A 16760-nucleotide genomic window follows, 5' to 3' on the forward strand; every position below is an offset into this window, starting at 1 on the left:
TTTAAGGAGCGAAGCAAAACACTTCATACATTCAGAAAATAAAGGCATTTCCTTGTCCCCATGCATTCTGACTTCTTGAATGTTGGTAATGTAATTGCTTGGTTCAGATAAAAACGAATACTACTTTGGGCAAGAAGGGGACTGGACAAATCTTTACTATGTACCTAGAAATAGTCAGGAAGGGGTCCCTGCAGGATAGTACCAGTAGCCTGGAGGTCTTTCTAGCCCCATGATGTGGACGGGATGGGGATTTCTCAATATCCGTTATTAAAACCTAGCGTGCTCTTTACGACTGGCAGGGTGGTGTATCTTTTGCAGATGTCTCTGCGAAAGCCTGTCTTGCCCACCCATATAGTTTGTTTTTTACTGTATGCAGGAGTTGGTAATGTCCCTGGTTTTCTAGCTAGTAACATGCTCATCCAACATATACAATATAGGTGGCGTACAATGCAAAAGATGCTATCCTTGCCATGGAAAGTTACACCTTGGCTGCCATTATGTGAGAACATGAGGTTCCCTGTGGGTGACACCGATCCATTTTTTATGAATTTATCACAATCGGGCTGGGGACATTTTAGCGCCTTTGATTACCAGAATAGAAAGATATTTTCTTTTTAGTATTGCCAAGATCATTTTAATTTTCAAGTAAAAGATTTTCTGTACTATCTTCAATTGCATAGCTTTATTTCCAAACAATTCAACCTAGTCTCTTTATCTCTTTCCATAGGTCCTTTTCAGATATTACTTGGCCTCTACAAGGGGGGAAAACACTCCTTAGCAACATTATACAAATATTTACATTCTTCTATGGAATTTAAAAATGCTTTAGAAATTTATGATGGCCGTTTAAAACAATTAGAAGAGTTGGGTAAAACAACAATAGCACAAATTTCGACCTTGCAGGCTGTTAACAACTCTCATATTAAGGATAGTTTGGTGACTCACAGACAGATGGAGAATTTGGAAAACTAAGAGAGGGTTAGAAATTTAAGATTCTTGAATTTTCCCTATACCAGACTCCTATCTGCCAGTGAGCTATTAAAAAAAATACCTATTAGAGGTTCTGTCAATTTCGACAATAGATGATAAAAGTGTATCGAAAATTTATTATGTTATGAATTCAAGATTAAGGAACCAGGTGGAAGGGGAAGGAATGGACCTGGTCCAGCAGCAATCCCCCAATTTAACCTCCTTCTTGGAATCCTCAGTGGATGATATTCCACAAAAAGCTACTCTCTTGGTTACTTTGTGTAGAGAGAATGATAAAAGTTTAATAATGCAAAAGTATTTCAAGAATAAGGATTTCTTATTCTGCGGACAAAGGGTCCAGATATTCCCTGACGTGTCACGGAACACACAATTAAGGAGAAAACAATTTTTGATTTTGAAGCCTAGAGTTATAACTCTGGGGGCTACGTTCTTTTTAAAATTCCCTTGCAAATGTGTGGTTGTTCTCCATAAGAATAAATTTATTTTCCAAGATTCTACCCACCTGGAATCCTTTCTGGAAGATAAAGAGAGATTGACGCATAGTCTAAGTAAAAAAATATCTCCAGTTAGTAAGTTTGATTTACAGATTTCTATAAATTTATTTTTCTTTCTAAATATCCTCCCATGATGTGGACTAAGAATTTTGATGCAACAAATAATGTAAGATTATGAAAAATGTTTTCCTTGCATACAAAATTTTTCTTTTGATTTTACAAGTGTATTGTTTAAAATCTTAAGTATAAATTAAAAAAATATATATATATTTACATTCTATCACCAAATATTGTACTTTGGATACCTTGGCGTTAGTCTAGAATAATGACTCTGGGACAGATTTGGAGGGAGATGATTTGTTGGAAGGTTTGATTATGCTCAACAGTAATATACCTTTGATACTGATTAGGGAGCAACATTTGCAAGTTACCTACAGACATATCTCCTTATAGAGCATTCCAAATGAAGCTTATTGAAAGTTCAGGATGTTGAAGGTGCTCAGAGCCCCAAGCCACATTAAGTCACGGTCTATGGGAGTGTTTGTCTATACGGCAATTCTGGACAGAGGTTAGGGAATTTATTCATAAAAATGTTAATTCTAAACAAACCACTGCACAATATGTAATATAAAACTTTAATGAGAGAAAGAGAGACAGAGGGGATAGGGACAAGGACCGAAACAAAGCACGAGGAGATAGTTTGTTCTGGGGAGCGACAGGTCTATACAATGGTATAATCACCCAGTCACCCGATGTTCCCGTAATATGCAAAACCTTATATACCCTTCATACTGACCAATCAGAGCATATTCAGAGTGTTGTTTCTAGATAAGTGCAGGACATCAGATTTGGGAATGTATTAGACCAATCAGCTAATGGGTCTGGGGTGTTGGCTGGCTGCATTCCAACACGTAGTCAAAGTCCTCTGCATTCTTTGTCTAACACAGAAATACAGCACAAAGGGGTGTCAGAAAGACAGTGCATACATACACTAAGCTGTAGATGACAGTTCCAGAACAGGCATCTGTCTATTCTTGGATGATGCCACTGGCTCTGCTGGAGAAGTGATGCTTTTGGCAAAAGGGCTTTGTATCGCGAGGTGATGTATTTTAGCTAGATGGGTTAAGGGTGATGCTCCCACAATCTCTTTCTGGTATGCTGAAATGTTGGATCTTTTGTTGATTGATTTCAAATCTTGGAGCCTGGGGTTGGTAGTAGGGGGGGGGGGCAAGCATTTGGGGTGCGTTTATTACACAGTTGCCCTACCTCTTAGGGCATGTTTCCCCCTACATAAAGAGCTGATTCTCTAAGGGACCTTTCAGACTAGGGTCTTACAGTGCTTACCAAAGGGTACAATCTATTGGCACTCTCTCTCCTAAACTGAATTTGAAAACCAGGTTATGTGGCTAAATATACATGCATACACTTAAGCAACGCAAAACGGGGATGTAAAAATAACATGCTATCTACGCACAAATATTTTGAAAATGTAAATTACATGCATACATGCAAGACAAGCCCCGGGACACTTTTTTTTTTTTCTTTTTTTTTTTTAATGTGGCATGTTACAATAGTACATATATTTTCAAGGTGGCTGAAAATTCACTTACCTGTATACTGCTACCTTACATGACAACCATTTTACCACCATAAAAGGCAACTACCATAAGTCTTTGAAAATTTACTCCTTAATAAATATGACAGCAGCCACGAATTTCTTTACAAATTAGTGCACAAAATAATTAAACACACATAGAAAAACAATTATAGTACTGAATTTATTCATTTCAAAACATGTTGAAAATTAGAGATTAAAGAGAAAATTAATCTTTAAGACCTCATTTGAAAATTTAGCTTCCGAAGTTACAGTAGCCTATGTATATGAAGTTTTCCTATAAGCCAGGATTCTGTTCTTCTGTATCAGAACTCTGTTTTTCAAACATACCTCCACTACACAAATTGTAAAATCAAACATTTTTTCAACCACATAATTTCAGATAGCAACATAAATGTTTTATAAACTCTTATATCAAACAAATTCCAGTATCTAAACACAACCACTGCACACATTTCCCAATCAGTATACAATGGGACAAAATTCTTATCTGAAGGGGTTTCCTAAACTTACCTTGGAATTAATTGGCATCATGGATGGCTATTTAAGTCACCAATTTCTAAAATATTCTAGTATTTGTAACTGAGGATTTTATAGGAAGAATAAATCAGGACTACAAATCTGATAAAAATCAGTGTGGAGTGGCCATATCTGCTATTCATTAAGAATACCCCCATATTCATAGTATAAGAAAAATCATTCACTTTACTTATCTTTGTGGTTATTATACTTCCAAAACCATGGTTGAAAGACAAGTACTAATTTCCAATTAAATGAAGTCAATATCTATAGTTAAAATAAACGACTGTTTTACCTTTGTGTGGACAGTGAATTTCACTTTGTCTCTCTCGCTAAGAGCATCTGAAATATCAACTTGCAGAGTGGCATCCGTCTGTAGATCTACATTTATTGCTTTGGGCTAAAGAAGAAAATTTAATATGAAATGAAAAACTGAACATTCATACTAGAAAATGAGTTATAAGGTTAGATATTATTTAATGATGTACAATTGTGAATATATGAGAGGGAAAACCCTTAGACTAAATACATTTCAATTTTTTGAAAATTATTGTACATGCCCTAATTAATTTTATATTTCTGTAATCATAAATTAACTTAAGTGATAAGAAGCTTCCCTACAAATAGTACAATAAGAAGAGGTTTTCACAGTTTCCTGCAAGGGCTCATGGGAGGTCACACACACACACACACACCTTGCTGAAAAGCTCAATTACAACCTGAAATACTGCAGATAACCTCTCCTAAAACAGTGTGATGCTTACACTGTATTGTGATAAGCAGGGCTGGAAAAATCCCAGGCGCTAAGAACTTGGTCCTCTGATGTTTTTGTGAAATGGATAGGATATCTGAATATAATTTTCTTTTTTTTAATTTTTGCTCTGTTTGTGGTTGATATTTTATATCAATGGCATTTCAATATTTCTTGGATTTGAAATTATAGAAATGTATTCAAAGTTTAAAAAAAAATAAAGAAGCACAATAAAAGCAAAAAAAAAAAAAGTAAATATATTTTCTGGCTGCTAGAAATTGACTGGCATCCAATTATTTTAAATAATTTTTCACCCAGGATAACACATCAGCACAATAGTGCCCTAAGGAGTAGAATTAAATAGGAGCTTTCAAAACTTTAAATATTATTCCTACAGAAATTAAGGAGTTCAATGCAAAAGGAATCTTCATGAATTTCTTAGTTTTACATGGTGTTCCACCAAGAACCAAGAGAGCTTACTTTCCCGAACCCGCACATACCAAAAAAATCCCACCCTGTCACATCCTCAAAATTTGGAGTGGACAGGTCACCAAACACAAACGTTATTAGAAAACACACACAGACATAGATCTCACAACCCTTCTTCTCTTTTGGAAGAAAAGACTAAAAAAATAAAAAAGGCACTTCATGAGTTTGTCTGATGGCCCACTGACTGTATGTGGCCATGGGGGAGACATCAGATTCCTTGACCCACTTTCCGCTCCTTGGTTTAGTAAAAAAAAACAGGGGATGCCAGAGAGGTGTATTTCACAGGTTCCAGGAGAAACAAAGTCTCAATCACCTTGCAATAGCAACACCTCCCAATGGCTCAAAAACAGACTTGTATGTAACCAGGCTCTAGAATGAACTGCAGTACGTACCTCTCAGCTAGACGATTAGTTTAGCTGTTGCATCCCAAAGAAGGAAACGAGGAGGAGGATTAAAAAATTAACCTCTTAAGCATCTGCGAATGAGAGCAGCTCAAGGCACTGCAGCACCAGTGGCAGGGCTGGAGGAGCACAGTCCTGGAGGCCCGAGATAGTGTGGGCGCCGGGCTGGCTCCTCCGGTCTGCCACGGGAGGGACGGTTAGCGCCGCCCCCCCCCCCCCACTTTGGTGTGTCGGGGCCACCCCTCGGGACCCAGCGGGGTCTGGTTGGTCGGCCCCGATGCACTAGGGAATGCATTATTTGTCGACTGGGTGGGGTTATAAAAGGGGGTGGCACCCGGCCGCTCCGCCCCTTTGGCTCACGCTGCCATGGCGATCGGATCTTTCGCTGCCTCTCCTGCTCTCATTCTTTAGGCCCTTCTTTGGCACATCTCTTAGAGCAGACTCTGTAGAAGCATTTCCCTTAGTGCACAAGTTCGAGACCAGTCAAGACCTTCTTTAAATTTCTTAAAGAAAAAGTAAAGTTACCGGGGCTGGTCTCAGGATGCCGGCGAGCGGCAGAGTTCGTGCATAAGCCCCTGCTCCTTCCACTTCTACTTCGAGTGGAGTTCCTGCTTCATCCAGGCCTGGTGGTGATTCCAGAGCAGCTGTGGTGAGAGTCCCGTTGCTGGGGGCCCCCATGGGTACGGGGAAGACTCAGATTCCAGGGTCTCTTGTTACCAGTCAACACCCTGGTTGTCAGGCAGGCTCCAGCCCCCCCCCCCCATCCTTACTTGTGCTTCAGGCTCTGGCACAATGTCCTCTTTCCATGGACATTAGTTTATTTATTTAAAACTTTTATATACCGGCATTAGTAAGCATACATCATACCGGTTCACATTGTAACTGAAAGGCTGAAATTACAATCAACGGGGAGGGGAAACAGGGAGGAATATACATAGAGCAGAGGACAATGAAATAGAAGCATTAAAACTGTAACAGGCTATTTACAGGTCTGTATATACAGGCTTAAATGGGTTACTTACCGGGTCTATATACTTACAGGGTCTATATACTTACAAGGGCCCAAAGTTCACAGGAACAACTTTGCTTGTTCCTGAGAACTTTGGTGGGAATGTTTCCTCTTTACCACCTTCTGGTAAAGTAGGTGATTTAAATGGGAGGAGTGGTGTACTGGATGGGGTTCGGGGATTTACTGGGTGGTCAGGGCCGGTTGCAGATACTCTGTCTCATGCACGCGTTAATCCTGGTTTTGCTCCCCTCTGCTGTTTTTTCTTAATTTCCTAATATGCCTTAGGTACTTCCTAATGATTCCGGGGTGGAGTCATTTACCTATGTTAATCCTGAATATCAGAGACCTGGCTGGTTTTCTTCAGAAGTTTCTGGTGTTCCAGTTGTCTCAGATATCAATGTGTCTTCAACGATAGCTGCAATTACTGTTTCGGTTTCATCATCCTGGACTGCTGTACCAGTTGTCTCCGCAGTGGGTGCGCCTTGCAGTTCTGTTTCTTCTCAAGCGCTGGAGTTCACAGGGGGACAGGTGGGGACAGGGGGACAGATGCAGGCTGTATGGTCTCTTTTCGGCTCAACGATGTTGGGTTTGGAACGACACTGAGTCCGGGTGAAGTGGCTTGGTCTCCGTGGAATGAGATGGAACCAGCTACTCCCTCTTGAGTGGTTGTCTTTGTCCAAATGGCCACCTCCGGAGTTTCTGCTTGTTCACCTTGGAGGCAATGACCTGGGGACTGGTCCTCCAGGCAGCTATTGGATGCAGTATGAAAGGATCTGGTTGTGCTGTTGTTATGGCTGCCTGAGACAACTTTGCTATGGTCTGATATCATTCCAAGGCCTATCTGTTTGGATCAAAGGATTTGGGGCCGCAGTAGAATCAAACTGAATAAACAGATTGGGTCTTGGTTGTCGAGGCATGGGGGTTTACAGGTTCCACATATCTGGTCCTGGGATATGTGTCCCGGCTTGTACGGAAGGGACGGCGTTCACCTTTCTGATGTAGGACAGGATCTCTTCCTTAATTCCATCCAGGAGGCCTTGGAATATACTTTTCACATTGTTTAGGTCGCAGCTTGATTGTAGGGGGTGACTGTGCCGTGTGGATTCGACCACCCTGCCCTCTCCCTGTGGCAGAGTTACCAGAGCCATTATTCTTTTGGGGGCGGGTGTAGAGCAAGGAATCCACTAGGTGGCGGACTTTCTTGTCTAAGGCTTAGTTTCATGTGACTGGGTTCAGCCACATGGCTGGGGGACCCCTTGCTGGGGGCTGTGGTGGGGGTCCCTGTTTAACAGCAGGAGGCCGCTGGAGATTTGCAGGTTTGGTGGCCTGCAAAGGAGTCGTCGTCATGCTGGGGCGTGGCAGATGATTCCTTGGGGTGGGCACTTGTGATGGCAACTTGGTTCTGGTATTTGATGTTAGCAATAAAGCTGCGGCCTTAACTCCAATTTTGTCTGTGAGTGTTATTGGCTAATGTTATCAACTGTAAGGAGCCAAGGGGAGGGGCCATCAGTACCGGCTGCCCATATTATAGGGGCAGGTCCCAATTAAGTTGCAAATCCAAAAAGATACAGAAGAAAGCTACCATATCAAAAAAGATACACTCCATATTCATATAATTAGGGTTTGAAAATGGTTTTCCAGGACTTACTTGCCAGGAAGTAAACACATCATGAACTCCTGCTACCAACAATTTGTTTTGAGGGGAGTGAATGACAGAAGCACATGGTAAGTGCATTACTTCCCTGGTGACTGGAAACCCCTGTGCAGCCCAGGCTCTCTCCACCTTATTCAGATGAAGACTTCTCCCTCCCCCATCATGCCCTAATTTTCCTTCTTTATTCAACCCGTCCAGCCCTTTCACTCTCCTCCCACCCATGCCTACTGTCGCCTTCTCTCTATCCTGCCCAGGGGCGGATTCCCAAAGACAACCGGCCCGGGGATTCACCGCCCAGGCTGGCCCAGGAGATACCACATAGTCTGCCGAGCGTGGTTCTGTCACAGCCGTGCTCAGCAGATCACGTGATTAGAGCGACCAGCCCACCGGGGGATGCCCGATCCCCCGATAGGGCAATCCGCCCCTGATCCTGCCCTGACTGGGGCCAAAGATGCAACCTCCATGCCCACCAAAAGAACGTGTATGTGGATTTTTCGAATACTCCACATAAATTGTATTTCCTGGGGGGGGGGTTGTTTTGTTATAGAATTAGGTTGCTCCATGTGTTTGCGAGTCTCTTTTTGGTCAGAGCTTCATGTATTTTAAAATATAAGCTATAAAACCTAATTTAACAGAACACTAAAGGTTCACTGGCCATGTGATTTGCATCAGCAAGTGGTGCAGCTTTATTCAATGGGTCCCGGAGTATGACTAACAGTGACATTAATCCAGATTCTTCAAAAAGACATTATACAGCTTATCTGAAGCAATACCCAGCAAATCATCCTTAGACCAGAAATGCTTTTAACTTCCACATGATTTAAAGCAACAATGTTGCCAAACATATGTTTTAAATAATTCAGTCATCTGCTAAATGGTGCGTATTCTATGTGTGATTATTTCATTCCTCAGCAGTAAATGTTTGAAGATCCTCTCCCTACTACAGAGCTCAATAAATCTGGCAGCTGCTGGGCTAACTACCATCAAAGCTGTGTAAGCATCACAATGATACAAAGTATGAATAACATTTAAAGAGCTCAGAGTTGCAAGAGAGAAGACTTAAAACTGGGGCCATGGCCTTTCACTCTGAAAATGTTTATGAAAATTAGACACTAAAAACAAAAAGGGGCGAATTTTAAAAATTTTACACACAAAAATTAGCATATATACGCATATAAGAAACTTCTACTTGCATATTCAGTATTTTCACTTTCATGTGCATGTATACACGCATAAAAAAGGGGCAGGGCAGGGGTGATCCAGGGCAAGGCTGACACATGCTCATAAATTGCTCTTTTAAAGACAGTCAGGCATATACATTTGCCAACTTACCCACGTATTTTTACACCTAATTAAACTGGGAGATAAGGGTAAACTGGACGAGCTCAGACTAAAGAGCCAGGAAGGTCTCAATGACCTGGAGAAGAACTGGGTGAATCAGTGGACTAATTGGTAATTAATTTCAATTACTTGTGCATGTTTTAAAATTAGTAGGCTTACGGAAGCAAGCAAATATTTTATAACCTGTGCATATGTAATACATATATTTTATAACCTGTGTGTATCTACTCTGCAACATTCATATATATGTAGGCTTTCACGTAAATACATGCAATGCTTTGAAACCACGAATAATGCACTGAACACGCATACTTTTTCTTCTCATAAAAGTATACACACATATTTTGCATGTGAGAGTAGGACATATCTGCTCACAAGTTTATATATGCTTCACACATGTGTTTGAAAGTTATCCTCAAAGTCAAATTTTTCACCCAAGAGAAAAGATATTTCTAAAGTATTAATCTATGAAGCACTGTGTGATCTTGTTTGAATGAACACAATTATCCATATCTCACAGGGGGAAAAAAAAGTATGCATGTCAGCACATACTTGCAACAAGCTTTTCAAAACCTATCATCACAGAAATGCAAAACAAAACCGATGCATTATGGGTAAAAGCAGTGCACTCAGGGTGAAGCCAAGTTAATTATACACAGTTGGAAATAAAATAAAACATGTTAACAGTTTATGCTTGCCTTCACAAGCCTACTTTAAATGATAACTCAGCAGCAAGTATTCTTAAGTGGGAGGCCAAATACAAAAATCAGAAAGGATAGAGTCAGAGTCCAAACAACCTTTTCTAGGGGGAAGGCCTGAAATTCCTGTTCCACTGACATGCTTAGCATTATTCCTGAGACAGGCTCCAGCTCTTACACATTAGAATAAGTACAAAAATTATTTCTTTGATTACTTAAAGAGACTACATAATGTCAGGACATAGGCCAACTACTTTTAGTCAGAGACCTGAACAGCCAAGCCTTTCAAAAGCTACAAGTTGTTACCTTAATGTTCAGTACAGTAGACAGGAAATCAGTTAATCCTAACAGATTTTTTAATCAAATTCTTACATTAATCTACACAAAACTGTATTGTGACATACAATTTCCATAAAGTACTGCCTTTTATCTAAATACTCCAACACTCTTTACACCCACAGTTTCAGTAGAGAGTACACCTACCGCTCAATAAAATGAAATGTGAAAGGTGCATACAAACATGTGATTTATGTCAGAGTCAGATAGATAAGAAGTATTTAGATGTACTTGCATATGTAAAATCTAGATCAATGCTCAAAATTCAGTGGCCCAGCATCTCAAGGGGCTAGCCTGATCAGCCAGCATAACAGTGACAGGCAGCATAAGAAACGAGAAGGGGCTGGGAATTCTGCAAAGGCAGCATTCACAGTCCCTGCAGGGGAGGGAGTCATGGCTATCTACAAGAGCAAAACCTGGTGGCTGGATTTTAGGCCCATGACACAGGGTTCCAGAAGCCGTGTTGTATGGCTCCAAAATGCAGAACCACTTCTACAAAGATCAGACTAGAACAATATGGTAGAATGGATCTATCAAAAATAGGGTAAACAATCCCCAGGTAGTTGCAAATGAAGGTTCATGGACAGGAAGAAGAAGGGAAAAACTGACAGGCCAAAAAAATAAAAAATAAGTATCAGTGACAGAAGAGTTTTGGCAAGTTACCCCAGTGTGGAAGCTTTCTAGCATTGGTAAAAAGAAGGGACAACAGAGGATAATGCTGTCTGTCTAGTTCATACCTCACAGGTATGCTGCCTCCTTTCTACTTACAATTGCTGCAGGCTTGTCAGATACACCACTAAGAAGCACTGCTGACTGTGGGGCACAGAGTTTTCTTCTTCTCAAGAGAAATAAGAATGCACATGTGTATAAGTGAAAGGAAGAGAAAGAAGATAATGTAGCATCAGTTTGGGTGTGTAACTGAGGGCTGGCTGGAGAAAGACATGTGTATGTGAATAGTCCATTTGTGTATGCATCTGTACACAGGCCAGTACATTTTTCTCCCTTACTGACCTGCTGGCCAGGAGAGAAAAAAAAAAAGCTGATATTTGATCCCTGCAGATGTGCCTGGGGCACAGTCCAGATATTATCTAATACCTCAACAAACTGATTTTAAATCATTCCAGATGGAAACAATATGTGTTGGTACTATTGACTGTTTTCTTTTCCATCTTTACATAAAATCATGACTGTATAAATAGTTATGATTGTTTCACAGACTAAACCAGTTTATTGGGAACAGAACATTTTCTGGGAAACAATTTTTAAAATCTCTCAACCATTGACAAAATTATGCTTTCAGAATCTCACATTATACAATCTGTAAATTGTACAAACAGCTCTTGGTGACTTTAATGGGAACTCTGACTAAAAGCTAAATGTTTAAAAAAAAATGATTAAAGTGGAACACAATCAATGGACCCTCAGCAATTATAATACAGCATGGATGCCAGCATGACCTTGATTAGCTAGCAGAGGGTTTGCCAACATCCTTTGCACCCATCGTCCCAGATGCTAGTCTTGAATCCCAAGGGACCATATTAATCCAGCATGCTAGTCACTGTCTTTCTACTACTTATGCTACTGCTGTCATTCCAGTCACTTCTCTGGTTCCTTAAGTGCCACTAACCTATAGTACCAACTAACAAGTGAGCTAACATATGAAGTTCCAACACATCTAAATGAAAGATTGTTCTTTAGTATTGCTCCAGTAAGTTTTGTACCTGTAATGCTAACCACCAACAATGTGATTTGTAAACAGCTAGCAGGTTTCCCTATATTGACTAAAGCATTTCAAAGCCATGGGCTAAACCAATGTTCACTTATATTAAAAATAGTATTCAGTATAATCTACCAAGCAAAAACATTCCTAGGGATCATAAAATTCCTCCAGGACTTGCTATGGATGAAATGCATGCACCATATTCTGTGCCACCTCTTCCTATCCTACAGCCCTCACTTTTTTCTCTCTTACCCCTCCCCCTCTTACTTACTTTCCTTCCAAGCTCCAGTATCTATCCCCCATCCCCATTCCATCCTATGCCCTGAATAGAACCAAAAATGCTTCTGCCACCTCTTCTGGCTTCTGGGCACAAAGTCACTTCTCCCACCTCCTGCCTGGCACCCCATTCAGTCAAGAAAATGAACTCTATCCAGGGAAGTGGGCAAGTGTATTCTCAAAATCTTGAATGTTGGGGGAACTGAAGATTTTACTCAAGCAATGAGGAAGTTTGGGGAAAATTATATTTATATTATAGCATAAAAGATATGGCAAAAGATTTTAAAGTTCCATTCCACCAGTCCTCTAAACTAGAAGTTCCCAATCTGTGAGCCATGAAGTTTTGGCCATCTGCAGCCAGAAGATGAAGGAATATCACAGCTGCCACTGCCAGCAAAATCTCTCTCTTCCTCTCCCACCACAAGATCCATAGCATTATAATCTCCCGCTGGTAGGGATCATCAGCAAGCAGCAACCTTAACTGCTGCGGCCACTGCCTCTTCCTCTGCCAGCTTCCTTTGTCTCAAGTCAGAACTGCACAAGGCCATTTACTCCTGCCCCATGCAGTTCTGAGTTTGGAGGGAAGCAGGCATAGGAGACGTAATAAAGTAGCAGCAGATTCCTCATGCTGACTGGAGGCCACCCAAGAAGGTAGGTGGAAGGGAAAACAACAGGGGGTGGGCAGAAGATAGTGCTGATGTCAGGGGTGGGAGGGAAGAGAGGATGGTGAGGAGCCAAGAAAGTGTCAATATTTGTGATACAGTGGGGGGGGGGGGGGGGGAAGTAAGATAGGTGTGTCACAACAGTTTAGGAAATGCCATTCTATATGAAGTGGAGTCACTAGTTCAGGCCTATTAACCTTAAAACATTAAACAGAGACTGGTTTTGTGGCTCAATAACATGGGTAATATGCTGTTGTATAGAGGACCTGAGTCAGGTCTTCCATTCCCAGCTGGAGATGCGGCAGAGGCAGTAGTCACATTCCGTAGGGCAGGAAGGCATTTCATGATATTACTCAACAATACCTAGTAACCAGATTCTGGAGACATCCATAGTTTATGGCTTCTGGTTTAGGACTGTCATTGTAATCTCATTTTAGACTGCCGAGCTGAGTCAGGAGGGGAACTGAAGTCTCATGTGTTGGATCCAACCCCTGGTTCCAACTGAGAAAGTATAAAGGAATAGAAGAAAATTCTAAACCAAAAAAGAAAAAAAATCCAACAAAAATTGGATTGCAGCACAATTACAACCTTTAGAAAAGCATTGGCCACCATTCTGTAAACAGAGTAGGCTATAAAAAGAATAAATACACAGACAAAACTGCAAGGTCTCCCTAACAGACTAATCATAGGGAGACTGCTTTACAATGTTAATATTTTCATAATCTGGCTAATATTTATTGCCCATTTTCTTTTAGCTCTACTGCTTACACTTTGTTATATTCATAGTCCATCTTTCTTCTTTCTCCTGTTGCATATTTTCATACTTCTTTGGAATAAACTGCACATTTTTTATTACAGCCCATAAAATCTTACTCCACTTTAAAACTTCAATATAGTCATAATTTATACTAGTATGGTGTTCAACAAACCACCTCACTTTTATTCAGGATCATGACTGTGAGCAAGGCTATACAAGAGCATTCAAAATTTTCAAACTTTAATAGTATTTCCTAAATATTGAAATAAAAATAATGATTTTGTCAGCTAGAAAATCTAATTTTTGTTTGCTTAGTACTGATGCTTTAAATAAAAAGTGTTCCACATAGACACAAGTCACTATGCAAATGGGTTCTTATGTAGGTGCTTTGCCTCTTCCAGTTCATATCATTTCTGTTTACAGGTTAATAACACTTTTCACATACACACTGTTATTGCAGGTTAAGAAGGAATCTCAGACTCAGAATGCATTTCCTTGAGCAAATGTCAATGCAAGGCAAGTCATTGTCAAAAGCTGTCAAAACATTTAATGACAAACTCTGCAGAAAATGCATTCTATGGTCTATTTTATTTCCTCTTCACGTGCTGTAAACGTGAAAAAAGTAATTTAAAGTTACAAATTGAGTAGATATGAATTTGGACTCACAAAGCAGGCACACACAAACTAATTGAAGTATCAATTTTGGACAGTTACTTATTGCTTGGGGGTTTAAAACTAGTTCTGTATCATCACAAAAAAAAACTGCAAAAAAAAATTTGTTTTTAAAATCAAAGGGAAATACTAGCTTATCACGCAGCTAGATTGTTCATTAGAGTCCCCTGTTATGGTTGTTCTAGCAAATAAAGGACGACACTTTCCCCATAGATTACACAATTTTTAAACATACATTTTAAAAATACTTAGAAATTTGGATTCTAGGAGCTCCATAATAAGATATGTACACTCACCGCAATAGTGCTGCGGCAGGGCTTTGCTGTCTGTTCACTCACAGCAGCATACAGTAGCACTGTCACACAATAAGCGACTGCACACAATAATCGGCAGAGGGGCTTCTCTTCGATCTCTTCCCTCCCCCCTCCTCCAGATGTCAAGCAGGAGAATGGAAATGCCCAATCAGGGTCAGGACAATAGACTTCCGCCCCCCCATTACCACCGGCACACCGTGACAATAACCAATTCATTCAACGCCAGCGAGCGGAGAGCAGTCCCTCCCAGGATGAAAACACAAGACACCAACCCAAACAGTGAGTACGCCACGTTCGACCTAAAAAAAAAAAAAGAGAGAGAGCGCGGGAAGGGCATCCCAGAGAGGCCGCAGACTCGGGATACCAATTCCCCCCTCCTCCTCCTCTGGCCGGGACCCAGTTAACAGCGGTGGGCAGAGGGGCGACGGCGGCAAAGAGTAGAAAGAGGCACTTACTCCTCTGTCCTCTTCCGAGAGGAAGTCGGGGCCGTCGTCCAGGCCTTCCTGCTGAGGGAGAACCAGCCAGACACAGATGCACAGACACAAGAACAAGAGGGAGACGTTAGTCACGGTACGCACATTTGTCCGCTTACGCTATTGCAGAGGCGGGGGGAGGGGGTGGGGGTAGTGCAGAGGCAGAAGGAGACGGCTTTTAGCGCTATTTTTCTTTTTCTTTTCAGAGCCGTTGAAAACACCCACCATCATGGCTGATCCGAACGCCAGGGCGCAGGCGACAGAAGCGGCGGCGGCGCAGGGGTCCGGCGTGGCAGATCATGTGACGACGACAGGCCCCTCCCAGCTGCCTCTACCCTGGGCAGCGCCGGGGAGCGGACGGCTGAAAGAGGCGGGGCTCAGACCGAGGCCGGCAAGCCTCGGCATGGCTGGCCCTGGAGACCGGGAAATTGCGCGTGAGCTGGAGCAGAGAGACGGTGTTGCCAAATAGGCAGTTTACCCCCCCCAGACTGGGCGGTTTTTCTGCTACGTGACGGAGTCTCTCCTTCCTGTTTACTCTCAGCCCCTGCGGAGGCACAGCATATCGTTCTGCATGCGCCCCCAACCCAGAATATTACAGGTTGCTTCCGGTTCTGCATTGATCAATGCTTTTCCTAGCTGTAGCGAGCGAGCAGGGTTTGTTTTTTAATCAATTACTTTAGGGTGGTAAGAAATATTGAGTCAACTTTATTGCAAATCGTAATTTCTGTATCTAAGGCGTATGGTTGCCATAGGAACGTGAAGCCCGTGCATGCGCATTGAAGCTCTGTTGCTCTTTTGATAAGGGCATTTTTAATTTGTTGAACCCTCCTTTAAAATAAGCACGCGCTTGCTGGAATTTAATAATACAGTATTTTAGGACCTTAAAGTTTGGGGATAAGCCTATGCATATCAGATACTATTTCCTGAGTTCTTAAATACATAGGTTTCACCTAATATGTAAGGTATTGTGATTGCTGCATTAGTCCGCTTGGATATGTAAGATTGTAAGTTCTACTGAAAAGAGATAGCCTTTTATGTCTTTTTGTACAGCTCTGCGTAAGTCAAATAGTATTGTAAAAATGATAAGTATAGTAGTAGCAATATGTAAAAATAAAGTTAACAAACAAGTTGTAGGTGATACTTTTTTGTTGGACTATCACCTACATCTTTTTTGACCATTAGCTCTACTTAAAACTGTACAGAATATATCTCACCTAAACTATAACTTACATAAGAATATAAGACTTGCCATCTTGGGTCAGACCAAGGGTCCCTCAAGCCCAGTATCCTGTTTCCAAGTACCTGGCAGGATCCCAAAGGGTAGATAGATTCCAAGTTGCTTTTCCCAAAATAAGCAGTGGATATCTGCCCCTTTGTCTTAATAATGGTTTATGGACTTTTCCTCCAGGAACTTGTCCAAACTGTTGTTAAATGTAGCTACACTAATAGCTTTCACCACATCCTCTGTTAACAAATTCCAGAGCTTAATTATGCGTTGAGTAAAAACATATTTTCTCTTATTAGTTTTATATGTACGTATTTACCTATTAACTTCATTGTGTGTCCCCTAGTCTTTGTACTTTTTGAAA

The 16760-nt window shown here is 41.2% G+C and overlaps 1 protein-coding gene across 3 annotated transcripts in view; it reads right to left on the reverse strand.

Moving 5' to 3' along the window:
• SNX6 (sorting nexin 6) overlaps positions 1-15533 on the reverse strand; it is a 108549-nt gene extending 93016 nt beyond the window's left edge. The window contains exons 1-3 of one of the 3 annotated variants that reach the window (XM_029598940.1): positions 15397-15533; positions 15154-15201; positions 3914-4018 (exon numbers count right to left, since the gene is read on the reverse strand). In XM_029598940.1, the coding sequence (XP_029454800.1) occupies positions 3914-4018; positions 15154-15201; positions 15397-15402 (159 nt within the window). In that variant the 5' untranslated portion in view covers positions 15403-15533. Of the gene's footprint in view, positions 1-1492; positions 1535-2280; positions 2423-3913; positions 4019-15153; positions 15205-15396 lie in introns of those variants that run through there. The other 2 variants (XM_029598939.1, XM_029598941.1) reach the window with 2 other exon arrangements.
• Between the last annotated feature and the right edge of the window lie 1227 nt (positions 15534-16760).

This window comes from Rhinatrema bivittatum, chromosome 4, assembly GCF_901001135.1.
Source record: "Rhinatrema bivittatum chromosome 4, aRhiBiv1.1, whole genome shotgun sequence".
In the NCBI taxonomy this organism is placed as follows: Eukaryota; Metazoa; Chordata; class Amphibia; order Gymnophiona; family Rhinatrematidae; genus Rhinatrema; species Rhinatrema bivittatum.